This window comes from Cnephaeus nilssonii, assembly GCF_951640355.1.
Source record: "Cnephaeus nilssonii genome assembly, chromosome: 3".
NCBI classification, from domain to species: Eukaryota; Metazoa; Chordata; class Mammalia; order Chiroptera; family Vespertilionidae; genus Cnephaeus; species Cnephaeus nilssonii.
This window is the reverse complement of record NC_137074.1, coordinates 54799946-54819957: the sequence shown is the minus strand read 5'-3', so window position 1 is coordinate 54819957 and position 20012 is coordinate 54799946. Positions and strand designations below refer to the sequence as shown.

Here is a 20012-nt window from a genome sequence, read left to right as displayed (position 1 = left end):
CCATGGACCAACTTGGAGGCCAGAATTCTTTACTAATAACACTGACATCTGCTCCAGTGTCTACTAAACCCTTAAACAGTTTTCCCTCTATTCTTAAATTAATCATAGGATGGGTTTTACTAATCTCATGTACCCAATAGATACCTGAGCTTCCAAATCCTTGCGTTCCTCTTTTCCTATTTATAGCTTCACCCTGCTGAATATAAGGTAAAAAAGTAGGAGCTGCGCAATCCTTTGTCCTGGAGTAATTTGCATATGTTTGCATTCTAGTATTACCTTGATTTCTCCCTCAGTCTGAATCTATGACTCCAGGCAAAACAGTTAGTCCTTTCAGAGTGTTTCCACTTCTTCCTAAAACTAATCCTAATGTTCCCGGTGGCACAGGCACCCAAGTTCCTGTAGGAACAGCTTGCCAAGCCATATCAGGAGTCAGAGTGACTGCTACTGTGCTGTTGAGATCCAGGCCTGCGCTCCCTGAAGTGGCTCGGATGAGGGAATCCACTGTGGGCCTCGCAGGGCATGAACCCCCTGTTGTTGACGGGGCTAGGGGAAGCCCCTCTGGCCGATTCCCTGCGGTTGGTCATTCCCTATGTCTCAATTTAACGGCTGCCCATTTCTATGAAATTTAGATCTACATTGACTAGCCCAATGATTTCCTTTTTGACATCTAGGACATAAAGAGGTTGGATCTGCGTTGTTTGAATCAGGAGGCGATTCCGCTCACGTCTTTTCCTTGGGCTCCACCCTGAGTCCTTTTTGGTTGCCTACACTCCTTTTTGAAATGTCCTGGCTTTCCACAATTAAAACATTTTTTACTCCCTGCCATTACAGTGGCAGCTAGTAAGTTTGCTTGAAAAATGCCTGATCCCACATCCTGACATACTCAAATCATTTCTGTAATGGTACCATTTTTTCTTAGAGGCGTCAGACATTTCTTACAATCAGCATTGGCATTTTCATAGGCTAATTGCTGAATTAAAATGTCTCCTGCTGTTTCATGTTGTATTTGTTGTCTCACTGCTCAAGAGAGGTGAGCCACAAAAGTCCCTGCATACACTCACTAAAAGCTCCCTCAGGATCCCCTTTTGCTGGTAAAGTCCACCAGGCTTTTCTTCCACAAAGTCTAATCTGCTCATAAGCTTATTGCACATACTGTAGCTGATTCTGCAAGTCACTGTATTGTCCTTGTCCTGCTAACATCTCAAAAATTATTTGAACATTCTGCCCTTGATTAGCATGAGCCTGCTCTTGACATCTCTCTAAAAATTTTCCCTTCCATAACAAATAATCTCCTCCATCCAGGGCTGCACAGGCCAAAGAATACCAATCGAAAGGAGGTAGGTATGCTTCAGAAATGTTAGTCATAATTTCTCCAGTAAATGGAGCGGTAGGACCATTTTGTACTACACTCTCACACAAGGCCTTTATCATCTTAAAGTCAAATTTGTCATGCTGTCTTATTATTTGATTTAGGTAATGTGGATTAGCTACCTGTATAATAGGAAAAGCAAGTCTCTCCTCCACCGTCATGACCTTTAATCCCTCTCGGATAGCTCTTTGCACAGTTGATTCTATTAGTGGTGAATTAAATATTTCAAGATCATGATGCGGAGGTGGAGGGGGACATGAAGGTCATCCCTCCATTTTTTCTTTCTGCTCCTCTTTAGGAGCGGAGTGTGCAAGGGGAGGAGGTTTATCCTCTTTTGCCTCTCTAAAAGATTCTAGCAAATGAAATACCATGCTCCACAAAGAGAAACTATTTGAGGGCAAATTTTTCCCCTGCTGATGAGCTATTTTCAAATTCTGACCTACTCTTCCTCAACCTTCAACATCTAAGGTACCCTCGTCAGGAAACCAGGGATTATGTTCCAAAATCATATGCAAAAACTGTAATAGAGTACCTTCTGACACCTTAATTCCTTTATCCTTGAGCATGCAAGCCAAAAGTCTACAATAATATTTTTCTCCTTTACTCGAATTCTGCCCCATTATAACCTGGCTGATTAAAAACATCCCCGTCCACTTACAGTCGCAACTCTGAAGCTGGCACGGGCTCTGTGCGTGGTGAACTTCCCACCTTTCCAGTGAATTTCCACTTTTCCTTTTTCACTTTGTATTTTGCTCAGGCAAATCTTCTCCCCCAGTACCTGTTCAAGGAGCTAATTGCCAAGACCTGGACGGCTAGGTTCAGGATATGAAGGAGGGACCAACACACAAATGAAAACACTAGACAAAAATATGAATTATTAAGGGGTGGGGCTAGGTGGAGTCTCTTTCTTGAAGAGACACCCCGACTTCTGGCCAGTCTGCTTTTTATTTACTTAAATACGTATTTGTCCTTTAACAATGCATACAGGCAGATCAAAGGTAAAGTTTGGTAAACAGTATAAGGATTATCAGGTTAGGACATTGCCTTGAGCCATTGAGCCCACAGCAGGGCAATATTATGCTGATTTTCAACCCTGCTGAATATCAAAGTCCATTGGTCTCCCAACAGGTATTTTTGCATTAATATGCTAACTGCTGTTTGCTTTAGCCTCAGGCAACAGTTAACATCATCCATTATAGTAGAAGTTAGAAGGCAATGGAATAATTGCTTCAAAATTGTAAATGAATTCTTTTCCACCTGGAATTATTCAGCTAAACTAGCAATCAAGTATGTAGGTAATAAGCACATTTGAGATACACATGTCTCAACTTATTTCCCATGCAATCTGTTGGAACTGATTGAAGGATGCATTCTACTGTAAAAAGGAAATATATGCATAGTTTACTAGACGTTCACTTGTGAATAGCACTGATGTAGTTCCAGGAATGTAAATACTAAACATTGATAACAATATAATTCTGTTGGGAAACAGGGGATGGGGAAAGTGGCTGTGGGGTGGAGACAGAGGGAGGAAACAGTGGGATGTCAGCAGATAATAACTAATACTGAAAAAAGTAAATAGTCACTCAAAACATACTATATTTAGAATCACAGAAGCAAATATCTAAACAGCTAAAATATATTAAACTGCCTCTAGGGGAGGACAAATGGAGATGGTGGAATGATGGGACACTATTGTTTTTAATAGCAAACCTTGTAAAGCTAAATGACTGTAAACATGGGGATGCATAACTTTCACCAACACAAACAAAAATGAAGGCAGCAGTTCTTCGACATCGCCACAAAATCAGGTGGTCTGTCCTCAGCACTCAAGGTCCTCTGGAAGGACTGCCTTATCATACTCAAACTCACAGAATGACAAATGTGTTAATATATGATGTAAAATAAAACTTTCAGTTTGACCAAATACTTGTTCACTGGGCCAAGAATGGTGTCTGGCATGTAATAGGCATTTAATTAATATTTGCCTGATACTTGTTTTATTGATTAGCACATTCTCTTTTTGGGGAAAATCTATAGCAAAAAACAAACAAACAAACAAACAAAACCCCCACAATTATTGTCAGAAAGTTGCTTGGTGAGCACAGAGCCAGGTCAAGGAGTCAGTTGGACAGTCTTGGTCATGGTCATGGTGTCAGAGGTATTCGTTTCAGCTAAGGGAATGAACTGATCTTCAGACCATTCACTCTATTGACGTGTTAGGGCACCTCATGGACAGGCCTTGATGGCACTGGCTTCTCACCTCTTTGACCCTCTCTTTCTTTGCTTCCATTGCTGATCACCCCCCTCCTTCTGTTTCATTCTCTTACTACCCTCCATAGGGCTACAGCTGCGCCTGGGAACATTTCCTTTCTTTTAGTGGTGGTTAATTTTGGTAGATGTAAAAATAGAGGGTGGCATATACTTGTTAAATGTCTTTGTCAATTAAAGATGCAAACTGAAGTATTAATGAGTGAAATAACATGTTATATGAATTCTGCTTAAAAACACTTAAAAAAAAGCAGAAGGCAGGAAATGAATAGATGAAATAAGGTTGGCAAAATGTTGATAATTGTTGAAGTGGGCTACTAGGTGCATAGAATGTCTATTATAGTGTCCTTTCTATTGTTGTGTATATTAGAAATTTCCCTTAAAATAATAAATATAAAATTAAATTAAAAATAGCCTCTTTAAAATATTTTTTAAATGATTAAAAGTAGAATTCCTCTTTTAAAATTGTTACTGTTGTTATCATTATATTTTATAGAAATACTAGAGGCCCGGTGCACAGATTTGTGCACATTGAAAGGAAATGAATTAGAATAAATATTTTAATATCGCTATTCGCCCTTTCTCTATACTGACCGTGTCAACCAAATTCAGGATCGACAATGACAGATCGAAACACATGCATGAGATTGGTGCCAGCAAGAGCTTTATATATATATATTAGAAGCCTGGTGCACAAAATTTGTGCATCGGGGGGGGGCATCCCTCAGCCTGGCCTGCACCCTCTCGCTATCCAGGACTCCTCGGGGGATGTCCGACTGCTGGTTTAGGCCCAATCCCGCAGGCCTAAACTGGCAGTCAGACATCCCTTTCGCAATCTGGGACCGGTGGCTCCTAACCACTCTACCTGATTGCCTGATCGCCCCTAACTGCCTCTGCCTGCCTGCCTGGTTGCCCCTAACCACTTGCCTGCCTGCCTGATCGCCCCTAACTGCTCGCCTGCCTGCCTCATCACTCCTAACCACCTTTCCCTCAGCCCCCGCCACCATGGCTTCATCTGGAAGGACTTCAGAATGATGTCTGAAATGACATCTAGAAGGTTGTTTGACTGTCTGGTCTAATTAGCATATTATGCATTTATTATTATAGATAAACTTGCTTAATTAGACCTGCTTTCTGATTTAACTAAACTTTTTCCAGCCCAGTGAATCACCCCAACTTCTCTTTCAGGTAATTGTCAGCAACACAGCAGTAAATATCAACACGAAGCAGATTATTATTGTAGATCACACAGGGAGAACAAAGGGTAAAATACTCAACTGCAGCAGTGTTTGACTATATTCAGCACAGTAAGAAAGCCTGAAGTCATTTTCAAGGTCCACCATTTCTTACTTCTTTTCAGTCAGGTCAAGCTTTCTAAATCTCCATTTTCCAGCTAATGAAAATAAAATAGGATTCCACTAAGTCTCCTATGTACCTACTCCAGGACTTCTGTGAGGATCAAATGAGATGAGGCACGGGAAATGCTTCACAGACATTTGTTTAAAGTGTGAAATGTCTCCACCTGGCTATAAAGCAAGTCATGTTCCTGGGCTGAAGAAACTCCAAGGAGACTAGTCGCTAGGGAGAGGAAGCTGGGCATTGCTATGTGATGTCATTACCTGGCACCCACAGCGACTGTTTCGGGGCTGGGCTGGGCTGTGGGCTGCATTTTGTGCCATGGGGTCTCAGCAGCGTCGGCTGCGATTTGGTGAGGTGTTGCTTCAGGGTGGTGGTGGGGCCTGTGTCCCACTTGGGGGAAGACGAGTGTTGCTTTGTGGGCACTAGGTCCACGATGCTATTTCTCTGTAAATGGCCAGTGCGTGTCACGGCAGCTCCTGCATTGAGCGTCTGTCCCCTGGTGGTCAGTGCGCGTCATAGTGACCAGACAGACAGTTGGACACTTAGCATGTTAGCCTTTTGTATATATAGATATGCTGTTTAGAAAAGAAAACTGGACCTGTAGTTGATGTTCAAAATGATGGAAAAATATTTTTGCATCTCAAAGAAACCTAAAATGCTAAGGAAGGAAAAATGGTGTTTCTGAATGACAACATTATAATTAAAAATACAGTAGTCCCCCCTTATCCATGGTTTCACTTTCCACAGTTTCATTTACCCATAGTCAACTGTGGTCTGAAAATATCAAATGGAAAATTCCAGAAAGAAATAATTTATAAGTTTTAAATTATGCCCTGTTTAGAGTAGCTTGATGAGATCTCCCACCATCCCATCCATCCCTCCCATTACATGAATCACCCCTTTGTCCGGCATCTCCACGCTGTGTACGCTCCCTTCAGGGTGGTGGCGGGGCCTGTGTCCCACTTGGGGGAAGACGAGTGTTACTTTGTGGGCACCAGGTCCTTGGTAATTATCTCGGTTATCAGATCAACTATTGTGGTATCACAGTGTTTGTGTTCAAGTAACCCTTATTTTACTTAATAATAGCCCCAAAGCTCAAAAGTAGTGATGCTAGCAATTCAGACACACCAAAGAGAAGCCATAAAGTGCTTCCTTTACGTAAAAAAGGTAAGTATGTATAGGAAAAACATGGTATATGTAGGGTTCAGTAGGGTCTGCAGTTTCAGCATCCCCTGAGAGTGTTGGAATGTATTCCCCTGGATAAGGGGTCAGGGCGGCCACTGTATAGGAAAACAGAATCCCTAATAAAATGTTACTATCTGACCACTTCAGTGAAAACGTCACACTTCCTTGAATAAGATAATGCCCAGTTGACTAATGAATCTTGACAAAATGCTTTCTCCCTTCTGTTTTACAGAGGCCGTTTCTCCATAGTGAAGAAGTGCATCCACAAAGCTACCCGCAAAGATGTTGCTGTGAAATTCGTCAGCAAAAAAATGAAGAAGAAGGAGCAGGCTGCCCATGAGGCTGCCCTACTCCAGCACCTGCAGCACCCACAGTACATCACTCTCCACGACACCTATGAGTCTCCCACGTCCTACATCCTGATTTTGGAACTGTAAGTACAGGTGTCGTCTCTCTAAGGTGGTCCCCAGCTGTTTGGGTTATTTACTGGCAGTTATCTTTAATACAGTGTCTTAGTTGACAAAGTGTTCTGTGTCACATGCACTCTGCCCTCCAGTTTATAAAAATGTTATTCCCATTTTTTATATTAGAAAATCAAGGATAAGGAAGCTCCTTAAAAGTAGGAATTGGAAAAGCTGGGACTTAAACCCACATCTCTCTCACTCAGTTTTCATTTTCTTTCTATTGTGGACTCTTGAGCCGGTCAGTTTAGAAAAACCTGACGGACAATAGGCTTATCGACAGGGGTGGGGTTGAAATGAGAGGAGGTTTGTGCATCAATCCACTGCCATCACATCCCGTCTACCATCCAAGAAATTCCTTCAAGGGTGGAACCTTAGCTTCAAAATGTTCCACTCATTCCAGATTTTCTAGGGACTCAGGCAACCATATATTTTGGTCACGGAAGACATCAAATAAAGTAGTGAGGTCCCATTCTCCTCACCACTACCCCAAACTAAGAACAGAGAGCATGCTCTGTGCTGTAGAAAGACTTTACAGAGACTAAAGAAAGTCTTTCCAGCAGTGCTGAGCCCTCATAGAAATGTTATCAGATGGGTGCTGATGAGACCCGGCCTGGGGAGGAGACAGACATTGGCACGAAGGCCAATGCTGTGTATGGCTCCACAGAACCTCTGTTCAGCAGAGAAGCACCTGCACTTACAACTTACAACTGTCATTTCAGTCTTGCTCTTGTGTGCTTCTTAGTCTAGCTCAGCGATTTTCAACCCGTGTGCTGCAAGAATTTTACAACATGCAATACCTGACTATTTAGTCAGGGGCACCGACCTCTTTTCCTTTAGATTGTCAAATAAAAAAATTGACAACAGCCAACACAACAGTAGCTGTCCAGTGTGAATGAATCAAAATTATACCTGTATTTTTTGTCAGATGAGCAAAAATATATTTTTAGTGTTATGCAGAATTTTAGTAATTAGTTTATGTGTGCCATGAGATGAAAAAAGTTGAAAATTGTTGGTGTAGCTGTATGTGTATGTGAAGAAGTAACTGATCATAACTTTATTTATGATGAATAAAGAAAAGCCCAAATGCAAACATCTTAGGCTAAATTTGTAACTTGGTTGAAAAGAAACAAGAGGAGACAAAACCAACACAGTATTGGTAATTCTTTTTTGATAGTTACACAGCTGTGTAGTAGCTGGTAGATTGTCACTTTGGACTTAGCAAATACACTTACAAACAGCCTTTCTGAGCCTAACCTGTTTGTTTGGGAGCTTCCTAACTTAAAGGTGAATTCTGTGGACAGTGAATTATCTTCGTTAACAAGAGACATGTTATACTTGCCTATGCTTCCAATAAAAGGTATTATCACTTGCATACCAAGGTGGTACAGCAACCCAGAACCTTTGCTCCTTCAGATTGCAGATCACCATCCCAGGGAAGGTGTCAATCACCAGGCTCTTGGTGCAATGGAGAGAGGAGCCCTTGGAATGAAGAAACTGAGTTCTAATCCCAGCTCCGTGTTTGGGGCAGTGTATGTGGCTTCCTGGACCTCAGGGTTTTCATCTGTGAAGTCTCAACATCACTTCTCAGAGATGTTGCAGGAATTAAACTAGATGAAGGTTGAATTGAACTAGTTTATCAACATGTACTGAGTACTCACTATGTGCCAACCACTGTGTAGACCTGAATTGGGGTGGAAAGAACAAAGATGAAAAAAGTATGCCAAAACTGGTTTGGCTCAGTGGATAGAGCGTCAGCCTGCGGACTGAAGGGTCCCAGGTTCGATTCCGGTCAAGGGCATGTACCTTGGTTGCGGGCACATCCCCAGTGGGGGGCCTGCAGGAAGCAGCTGATCGATGTTTCTAACTCTCTATCTCTCTCCCTTTCTCTCTGAAAAATCAATAAAAAATTATATATATTTTAAAAAAAGATGAAAAAAGTAGTTCTTGACCTTGAAGAGTTATACATTGAATGAGGAAGACCAATAGCTAAATGAATGGTTTCAATATAGTAGGTACATGCATATTTGGGAGAGAGTTACTGTGACAACCTAGAAAGGTACTTGGTAGGACTTGAGGTGAGAGGCAGTTCCTGTGCTAAATCTTGGTTATGCTGTGACTGTGGGTCTCCCTTTCTGTGACCGTCCAAATGGCTGGTAGAGCTTTTTTAGTTGTCTGCTTAAGTTGCCCAATCCTCTAGTCTATGGCAGGCCTGGGCATCTGCTCTAAGTGTGAACTTGGTGGCTTGGACTTTCGGATCTCAGAGCAGTGCTGCTGTTAATTGCTCCCTTAAGTGTTCCAAGAAGTCCAGGGGGATGCATCTCACAAGCCCAAAACGACTTCATTCCATACTCACCACGCCCACCCCATACCTGTCAGGGTCAGAGGTAGGAAAGTAAAGGAGGTCTTCATTGGTCCCAACCTTTGCTCCTGTCAAGGGGAGCAGAAGAGACCTGTAGGAAGGAAGAAGCTGGGGGAGAATGGAAACTTGGCCAAAGGCATTTCAGCTGTGCTTGAAAGTAGTTCTGACCCTTACTCAAGCTTATCTGCCTGGACATTTCCTGGGGATGTGCCTTTAAGAGCCCAGTGCACATTAGAGGATAACTGTCTGACATCTGGTCACTCCTTGCTAAAGAGGGCACAGGTACCTGAAAGTAGGTGACATTGCCCGGCCAGTGCCTCAGTGGGTGAATGTCATCCCAAGCATCAAGAGGTCGCCGGTATGATTCTGGTTTCAGCTCGATCCCCAGTAGGGGGTATGCTGGAGGCAGTTGGTGGATTTTTCTAGCTCTCTCTCTCCTTCCTGTCTCTCTAAAAATCAATAAAAACGTATTTTTTAATAAAAGAAAGTAGTTGACATTTATTGAGCACTTACTGTTACTGCCAATTATGTGTACATGCCTCATTGTCTCACTTGGTCCTTGCACATTCCTCATAACGAAGTAGGTATTATTGCTGTGGTTGTTATTATTATTGCCACTTTAAAGATGAAGTAACCATAACACAGAGAATTAAATGGCTTGCCCTAAGCTCCCAGCCTGCAAGTGGCTGAATCAGGATTCAAATCAGGGTCTGCCTGGCTCCTCCTACCTTGTTCTCAGTCATAGTTTTTAAGGTTGAAAAGTTGCTAAAAGGCAAAGGATTCAAAAGGGGATCAAGAATGCCAAAGAAAAACTTGGCCTTCTTCCTGGTTTTCCCCAACTAAAACTTGACAAATAAAAATCCTTGAGGGATGTCAATTCTAATTCATTTATTTACTTAGATTAGAATCCTTGTGAATATTAAACAGAAACTAGGCTGCCACAATTTAAATGTTTTTTTGTGTGTGTGAGTTCACAATGCCATTTGGGGTGAGAGAAGGTAGGCAAGCTCTAACCACTACGTCTGACTTTGTAGAAGGAAGCAAATAAAAGCCTGTGGGCTGCTTGTAGCCACCAGGTTCCAGGTAATCAGATATTGCTGAGAGAGCTTTCAATCTCTCTCTCTCTGAAGACTTCTCTACTTTACAACCTAACCTCTCAAAGGACCTTTGAGTTGGATCTTTTTAGCCGTGAGCAATTTTAAACGTTAACCAAACAGAATGTGTCTTAAACAAGGTTATACAGATGTCTTTCCTGAAGCACACCACATTTGTAATTTTATTTACTTGTTTGCTTATTTATTTGTTTGTTTCAGTTCTGACTAACTAAACTCGGGGCTCTGGATAAAATATGCCTGTATGACCCTTTTGATCTCTATAACAGGGGGTAGGAAAGATCTTACAGATTTGTATGTGTGTTATTTCTTGATAAACATATTTCCTTTGCCTCTTCCTCCCTACTTTCAGGATGGATGATGGCCGGCTCCTAGACTACCTTATGAATCATGATGAGCTGATGGAAGAGAAGGTAGCTTTCTACATCCGAGACATCATGGAAGCGCTGCAGTACCTTCACAACTGCAGGGTGGCCCATTTGGACATCAAGGTAAAAAGAAACAGTCACCCTTGCAGGGAAGTGACCAAGTCCAACCTGCCTTGAGGGATGTCAATTCCAATTCATTTTTATTTACTTAGATTAGAACCCTTATGAATATTAAACAGAAACGAGGTTTTCACACAAATGTGTTTTCGTGAGTTCACGAAAAAAAGTCACCCTACATCCAGGGTTTTCCAGAAGGACATTTGGGGTGAGAGAAGGTAGGCAAGCTTTAACCACTACTTCTAACTTTATAGAAGGAAGCAAATAAATGTCAGCTTTTCCATGGTGCTCAAGAAAGCCCCTGTTCTTCAAAATGAATAAATTATTCTTCACTTGATTCGCTGCAGAAGTAAGGGGTACCTATGAAAACATGATTTTCCATGTCAAAGGACTTCTTTGAAGTACCTCCCAACCCCAGTTAAGCTTAGTTTGAAGCCTCCTATGTGCTTTGCAGAGGGAATGTCCCATACACTAGAGGCTTTACCAAAATATAGCAGAACTGTGCTGGAACTAATGGAGTCCTACTGATAGTCGAGCAGAGAGCTGAACTTGCCTTCTCTTTTCCCCCGCCTCCTTGCAACTGTCTCCTCAGCCTGAAAACCTGCTCATTGACCTGCGGATTCCAGTGCCTCGAGTGAAGCTCATCGACTTGGAGGATGCTGTCCAGATCTCAGGTCACTTCCACATCCACCACCTGCTGGGCAACCCCGAGTTTGCTGCCCCAGAAGTGATCCAAGGCATCCCTGTGTCCCTGGGCACCGACATCTGGAGCATTGGGGTTCTGACGTACGTCATGCTGAGTGGGGTCTCCCCCTTCCTGGACGAGAGCAAAGAAGAGACGTGTATCAACGTGTGCCGGGTGGACTTCAGCTTCCCCCACGAGTACTTCTGCGGCGTGAGCAATGCCGCCAGAGATTTCATCAATGTGATCCTCCAGGAAGACTTCCGGAGGCGGCCCACGGCGGCCACCTGCCTGCAGCACCCGTGGCTGCAGCCCCACAACGGCAGCTACTCCAAGATCCCCCTGGACACCTCCCGCCTGGCGGGCTTCATAGAACGCCGCAAGCATCAGAACGACGTGCGGCCCGTTCCCAACGTCAAGAGCTACATCGTCAACCGGGTAAACCAAGGGACGTAGCCCTGTCCCCGCCCTGGAGGTTTCACATGGAAGCGCAGTGTGAACCAAAGCAAGACTGAATGTGCTGTAATTAACTCTGTTCATTACTTCACCCCATGCCGTTCTCTGGATTGAGAGAGGGCCCCTCGTCAGTGGGTATTCAGGGTCTGAGCAGCAGAAAAAATCACCCTACATCCAGGGCTTTCCAGAAGGCCATTCAGAAGAGACAAAGAAGGAGACGGTCACAGAGAGTATAACCAAGAGGGGCAGGGATAACAAGAATATGAGCTGATACAGAATATTAACTGTGCGTTCCAAAGAGAGTGGGTAACTGGGTAAAACTTCAGCTCGCTGTAGTGAGTGTAAAAGGTTTCTGCCTTGGCTGAAATTTTAAGCAGAAAGTTCTGTTTAACAGAGATGTCATGTATGCCAACTAGTATGGTTTAGATTCCTTAGATATAGTTTCTTTATAGGATCCATCTACACATACAGTGAACTATATCCTGTTCCGAATTCAGAGTTTTATAATATAGAGATATATATGAAATCATCATAAGTAACTTGGAGTGCTCCAGTTAGGACAGTGATTTCTCTACCGAAGCATTACATTGTTTTGACTAAGCACAATTAGATGACGAGTTTTTTTTAGAGCATTTTATACATCTTGTATAGAAATCTTTTACCAGAACCTGTGCATTAAGAGAAAGCAGTTACCCCTTTGCAATCTGTGGGTGAGAAGACCTTTCTCTCAGTCACAGGCACTTGACTCACGTAGGTTCTGTATAGGAAATGCTACTCCCTAATTCACTGGCAGCTCAGAGTTCATCTGGTAGGGAAGCCTGCCGGAAAATCAGTAAGAGTTGTGGGCTACTTTTATGTCTACACTTGGTTTGAAATTGATAGCGAATATAACAGGTTCATACAAAAGGGCAAATAGAAATCTTTCCTACAGTTTCTCTGAACTCTGTACCACTTTCTGCTGACCTCTACAACTGTAGAATGCAGTCCTCAGAAAGCTGGCCTACTTGATTTCCTACCCCTTGTGGAAGCTAAGGGGTGCTCACCAAAAGGAGGCAGCCATATATAGGCCTGGTAAAGGCCTGGTCCCAAGTCCTTTTTGAAGCCATGGAGTAAAACCCGATACATCACCCTAATAGAGCATTGAGTTTTAACTGCGATTGCAATACCTACCACCACTCAGCCGCCAATATTTCCTGAGACTAAAAGGACTAATTGCACTTTGAGGCCGACGCTGCTTTCTGGTGTATATTCTCCGCCTCAGATGACTATTAACTGCCCTTTGTTCTGCTAGTGGAAAAACAATTAAACCTGGGCATTTCATGTTTTGTTTTTTCTATTTTTTGTTTTTGTTTTGGAAAATGTTTTTTGTTTTTGTGTTTGTACATGATCCACTCTTTGTTTTCTAGAACATGTTTTGAAACTTGTTGTTATGAAAACAATACTTTAAATATTTAAGTCACATATTTGTCCAAATCAGGTTTAATGGCATTGCTTCTGTCCTAGAGTAGGATTGAGAACATTGAAATCATGCAGCTCAGAAGTGCAAGCAGGGAGCTGACGAAGAATAAATAGAACTACAAACCTATCCAAGTGAAAAAGAAGGGTGGACATAAGCCTGAACTTTAACATACAAAAACACTGATCTGCACAGTGGAAAGGTAGAATTAAAAATACTCATCATTCCTTTCCCCTGATTTCTAAGTCAACTTCCTCATCTACCCTCCACTTCATCCCATCCAAGATTATAAATTAATAAATGAGTAGAAAGTATAAGCAATAAGACTAGATAGCACTTCGTGTTTTCAGGATTAACCAAATATGTGGAAACTGACTCCGACTGTGTTCGTTTCCTAGTTTTTGAATGGCCTGGGCCATCAAGGGTCCCTTCCTCAGAGCGTTCCCTTGATGAACCCTCCATAGTCTTCATTTAGAAACGAATGTATATACAAATGCTATATGACATGATATTTTAAAATGTAAAACAATTTACCGAAAACTCTTTCCGTAAACCTGTCTTTATTATGAGACATAGCATAAAAGAAGAAAGCCTGGTCCCTGCGCTCACCATGAGATAGAGTGCAGGCACTGGGGATTCCAAATATCCATATGGTATGGCCTGGCAAGTTCTGTTCCATCCACCGTGGATGGCGATGAAAGAGCCCCTGCTGAGTCATTCTGTGTGTTGATGACCAAGCAGGAGACAAGCTGAGTTTCTGCTTAAGAAGGGCAGCACCCAGGACAATGAATGGTGCACGGGCTGCACAGGAGAGCATCAGTGGAATCGTGCTGTGGGGAGGGCGGTTGACAGGATGTTAGAGCCAAAGCTTTTGCATCAGCTTTCACAGCAGGGTGGAGAGGACTCAGACATGAAATTGCATGGAATTCCCCCTCGCCAAGGACACTTGGGGAAGTGAGGAGACAGAAGGAGAAGGACACAGGCATGAAAAGTAGTATGATTTTGTTAACTGGAGCCAAAGTACAATCATTAGAGTAGAATAAATTTAATAGTGGCCCCAAGAGAAAGAGGGTCTAGTTTATCTAGTTTGGCAACTGAAGGAAACTAACAGGGACGCTCCCTGTCTGCAAAGTCTCTGGTTCCTCGCAGCAATGATGAGGCAGCGATCCTGGCTCAAGAATTCTCCATAGCAAGTTGGAAGTAACAAGGAGTCCCCAAAGAGAACTGGGAAATGGACTTTAGGTGAGAGACGAGGGGTCAGGGATCACTTTGTTGTACCTGTTTTGGGAGGTGTATTTAGTTAGTCCTTTGGATCACAGACGAGTGAAAAGGAGAGAAAATAGTCCATTTCTCTAATCAGTCCACTTCTCTAATACAGTGGTCCTTGAAATCAAAACTTAGCGAGGAATTAGTGAACGTGAACTTCTAGTTGAACTGGGGAAAATATAAATGTTGGTTAAAGTCACAGGCTTCTTGCTTGGCTTATATTCATTGCATAGGGTTTGGGGTTTTTTATTTGTTTATTTTGTTTTGTAAGGGTGGGATGGAGAAAAAGGGAAAGATCAGGGACAACTCAGAATAATTTTTAAAAGGCATAATGATTTACTGCATCTTTTACAATTGTTTCAAATTAAATAGATTTATATCCACTTACAGCTGAATGTGGGAACATTTTTTTTTTTTTAAAGTGTGGTGTTGGCAGTGTCCTTCAGGTCTCTCACAGCCATATCACTCTTGGGGAGAGGAGGAGGCAGGGGAAAAGCTGGCTTCACTGCTTTGTGACTCACAAAGCCTTTATAATGGTAGTGCCTTTCAGAGGGGAGGATGGGAGATAAAGAAGTTCATTGTATTTAGAGTGACTGATATTGCAGCGTTTTTCTTCATTTTATAATACCTTTTAAATGAAAACATCTGAATATAGGGTAAGCCGAGGAATTCTTGAGTTTCAACCTCAGCTATTCCTGATTCATCCTTTCTTACAGAAAGTCTGTTTTTATTTGGCCCAAATGTCCCCATTGTTAGAAAGTTAGGGGGAAAGAGGGTAGATGTTAATTTCATAGGGATGTTGGAAGAATACCTTAGTTGGGATGTCTAGAAAATACTTTGATTTTTTTTAAAAGTGCTACACACTGCCAGTGCTAAGAATTTTATTGATAGGAACTTTGAACATTCCAATTTTTCAATATTCATGTCTTTAGATACCGTTTGCAAGCTCATGAGGTTAAATTCCATCAATTGATTTTAATTGGAAGTACTAAGTGCTCTTTGTCTATATGTTATTTGGTCTTGGCCTGTAATTTTGATAATTTAAAAGCTTGTCTACAGAAAAAGGTTAGGAAGAGCTGATTGAAGTCTCATGTCAATACACCGTTTTCTTCAGTATTTCTTATGGCAGACACAAGGAGTAAGATGCCCTCCAAAGCCACCACTACTCTCTCTTCTCAGAGAGCTTTGCACTCTGGAAAAATTGGCAGAGAAGACCCCAAACAGCCACTTTCCTCACTGGGAGGGCAGAAGTGAGAATAAAATATTGTCTGATTTTACAATTCACTCCTCAGAGTCTCACTGTCATCTGCTACAGAAGCCAGTTAAATGCGCAGGTGTAGAAATGAATAGAACTGTTGGTTCGGGGAAGGAAAATCTTGAATCTTCTTCTTCTTCTTCTTCTTCTTCTTCTTCTTCTTCTTCTTCTTCTTCTTCTTCTTCTTCTTCTTCTTCTTCTTCTTCTTTTAAGATAATTAGTTTTTCAGAAGTATATTTTCTTTCTCATAGTCTTTGTGATTTGGTGTCCGTAAGTTAGTCATCACTTTTTTCTTATGTGAAAGAGCATGGAAATTTAGATCTGTAAGAATATGGGGGAGCAAATATATTATAAATCAGATAGAGGTTATTTCTGTGTATTAACTAAAACTTTGCCCCATGAATTTGGTAGAGGAGGGAATATGTCACACATAAGGGGTCTCCACAGCAAGGCAAATGTGCAAATACCATCCCTTGCTCAGTTTGGGGGAATGTTGACCTATTTCTTTCTCTCCCATGTAGCATCTCTGTGGAGTCCAGGCTAGGCAAACCCAGTATGTGAGCTTTCAGTGGATTCATTTGTACCATGGTTTTTCTTAACTATTTAAAATCTCGTGATCATTTGGAAACGAATGAGTAAAATGGGGCGTGGTTAAGAAAGATAAGGTTTTCACATACTCCACTAAGAGAAGCTACTATGTTCGTATTCATTTTCTAAAAACTCTAAGGCTCTGGTCGTTTCATTAACTCTAGAGGATTAAAAGGCACTGAATTTTGTTCACAGCACTACACATTTAGAAAATATTCATGTGAGAAACCTATACAGAAATAGAACACTGGGGTATCATAGGCCATATTTTCTTCATCACTTTTTAAAAATATATTTTTATTGATTTTAGAGAGGAAGGGAGAGGGAGAGAGAGAGAGATAGAAACATCATTGATGAGAGAGAATCATTGATGGGCTGCCTCCTGCACACCCCCTACTGGGGACCGAGCCCGAAACCCAGGCATGTGCCCTTGACCTGAATCAAACCCCGGGACCCTCCAGTCCACAGGCCGACGCTCTATCCACTAAGCCAAACCAGCCAGGACCGTCACTTTTAATATATGTAGAAGTTAAAAAACAATTACTCTAAGGCAAATTTTCATCTTTAAGAGATACTTGTGGAAAGCCTGCAATAATACAGGCTATTGCGTTTCCCTGTCAGCCTGTTTGCTGGGAGATTCTAAACTGTGGTCAGATTTAGTTTCTATTCAAATGTTCAAGATTAACTGTTTATTCACATAACTTATTTTGGATAGTGATAATAGCTGAGAAAATGGAGGGTGGTGGAAAAACATGCAAATAAAATTATTGGAGTCCCAACTCTGGAGGCTTAATTTAAGCAACCTAACTGCTAGCCCAAGAATAGCTAGAATAAGAGTTCCATCATGCCTGACTTCTATCAAGAACTGAATCCACATCCAGGAGTACTATGGAGACTGTTACCATGATCTCAAGGATTGTGGTTATGAATTTGAAGTTAACAAACGTACATATTCTCTCACTAACTTAAGCCATATCTGTCATCTCTATGTTTGATTTTTTTTTTTTTTACCCTGGTGCTTTTACCTCTGTTTCTGCCAAACTTCAGCCTACTCTATGGGGAAGGTGAGTAAAACTGTAGTTAAGACAAATGTGAAGACTGTGAAAAAACTAAACATCCTCTTCAGAGTGAGATCCTAGTCAGAGAACAGTAGTGTTCAAAGTGCAAACTGTTAGAAAATATGGGTATATGTACATCTGTACATGTATATAGTGTATAATATATATGTATATGTTATTGCTCATATGCAGAAATCTATCCATTTGAAGACAGCCCAGGTGGGTCCGTTTTCCTATTGGAAAACGATTCAGGGCCGTTCAAAATCATTAGGGCTGGTGGGTAGAGTTAGATCCTACTCAGTTAGGAATTATTTGCTGTCTTGAAGTCCACAAAACCAAATCAACGAAGCCTGGAGCATAATAGGGCCATTGTTTAGGATATTATGCTTATATGGAGTCAGAAGTACCTTTATATTTGAATTATTAACAGTTGGTTAACTGCACTGGTACCTCTTGGTTTTGAGTGACCCCTCCCCACCAAGTCTTTTGAGAATTTGGGGTGGCTTCTCTGGCTATTCAGATAAAGGGCCTTCTCCATAAGTGGACAGGTTTCCCCATAGGGACCATTACACATATACATATAAGTTCATACTTTCATCAGGCTTGTTAATAATTGGTTTAAAAATCACTCCACAGTATTGATAAATAGCTCTATATTTTCAAGGTGCAGAAGAATTCCACAGCCTTAATTATTTCAGTGTCTTGCTGGTCTGCCTTAAGTGTATCTTCTGGGTTTTAGTTGTCTTATTTTTTTAAATTTTCTGCAGTTATTCATTTTGTATGCACACAATGTCGTTTTGTAAATGTAGGTTGTAAATATTTTATTTGTAAGTCAAATTTACTCATGTGTAATGTTGTAAAGTGATGACCTGCTGTTTTGTCATTACTATAGTAAATGTTATAAGTTATGGATTGAAACTTCAAAATGTACATCTCACAAGTTATCATGCCTATAAATATACTATACTAAAGATGATTATTTCTGGTGGCCTTTTTGTTTTCTAATTAAAACCTTTGTTCAAAAAAGTAATTTTCCCTCTCTTTCCCCAAATATACGAAAGCCTCTGACAAGGTAAAAATATTACAACACTTTTTGCCCAGGATTTTGGATAGAAAGTAACAATTTTGTAGCCTGGAGAAGTATTCTAAGGCGTTTTTAAATTTTTATATATTTTTACATTTATTTTTATTGATTTCAGAGAGTAAGGGAGAGCGAAAGAGAGAGAGAAACATCAATGATGAGAGTCATTGATCAGCTGCCTCCTGCATGGTCCCTACTGGGGATGGAGCCCGCATGTGCCCTTGACCTGAATCAAATCTGGGACTCTTCAGTCCTCTGGCCGGAGCTCTATCCACTGAGCCAAACTGACTAGGGCCATTTTTTAAATTTATTTTTTATTTTTTTTAATGTTTTATTGATTTTTTACAGAGAGGAAGGGCGCGGGATAGTTAGAAACATCAATGAGAGAGAAACTTTGATCAGCTGCCTCCTGCACACTCCCTACCGGGGATGTGCCCGCAATCAAAGTACATGCCCCTGACTGGAATGAACCGGGACCCTTCAGTCCGCAGGCCAACACTCTATCCACTGAGCCAAACCGGTCAGGGCCATTTTTTTATTTTTAAAAATGCTGAGTAAGTCTCAGGTGTGAATTGTTAACTGCATTCTAGTGTTTCATGTGGCAACTTTGTTAGCAAATTGGCAGGCTGTTTGGGCTGGATCTCAACAAGTTTATGAATCATACATAGTATGAACTCGAGGAATCTGGATTAGCCTACATAGATATGATCAGGCGTCGAAAGACTCTGCATGTGCCACCCAAGTGTCAGTTAGCTAGAGTGTTCAGATTGATTGGCTTATTTTGCCAATAAAAACAAAATGTTTTGCCCTAGCTGGTTTGGCTTAGTGTACAGAGTGTCGGCCTGTGGACTCAAGGGTCCCGGGTTTGATTCTGGTTAAGGGTACATGCCTAGGTTGCAGGCTTGGTCCCCAGTAGGAGGTGTGCAGGATGCAGCCAATCAATGATTCCATCTCTCTTCCTCTCCCTTCCTCTCTGAAATCAATAAAAATATATTTTTAAAAATGTTTTAATATTTGGCTTCTATTTCACCAAGATTTACCATTTATTTAAAATGAGAAACAACTGTCAATGCACAGGCTCTTCACACTGGTTGGTCAGCACAATTTCTTCAGAGAAAACGAGGATATACATAAATAATATTGAAATGGAATAGAGATCAATTTGATGAGCAACCATCATTAGCCCTATGGCTTTCTGGGTTATGTACCTTAAAGTATTGCCTTCTACACATAATGAGAATTTCCTCCTCTTTAAGAGATTTATTTGTGAAGACGGAATACGCTTGGGATTTCAGATTGGCAGGCCAGATTACCCTCCTGGATAACCTTGATCCCAGTCAATTCATCCTCTACTCTCCTCCCTCTCATCAGCTGTACACGTGCTACATGCCAAGCACCTGAGCTACTCTAAGGGGAATACACATACTCCTCCAGGACACACAGAGCCCACAGAGAAGGTAATGAACCTGCAAAGAGCTGTACAGTCCCAAGTGCAAATTGCTGACATTGTCACGTGACGGATGCTGGGAAGTTAATAGAAAAATTGAGAAAAAGTCCCGGTCTTGG

The 20012-nt window shown here is 41.5% G+C and overlaps 1 protein-coding gene across 2 annotated transcripts in view; it reads left to right on the top strand.

Moving 5' to 3' along the window:
* LOC307096988 (kalirin-like) overlaps positions 1-11742 on the top strand; it is a gene marked incomplete at its 3' end in the record, with an annotated part of 122212 nt that extends 110470 nt beyond the window's left edge. For both annotated transcript variants that reach the window (XM_079766808.1, XM_079766807.1), the window contains exons 25-27: positions 6417-6617; positions 10472-10610; positions 11197-11742. In XM_079766808.1, the coding sequence (XP_079622934.1) occupies positions 6417-6617; positions 10472-10610; positions 11197-11742 (886 nt within the window). The remainder of the gene's footprint in view (positions 1-6416; positions 6618-10471; positions 10611-11196) is intronic.
* Positions 11743-20012: the final 8270 nt, after the last annotated feature.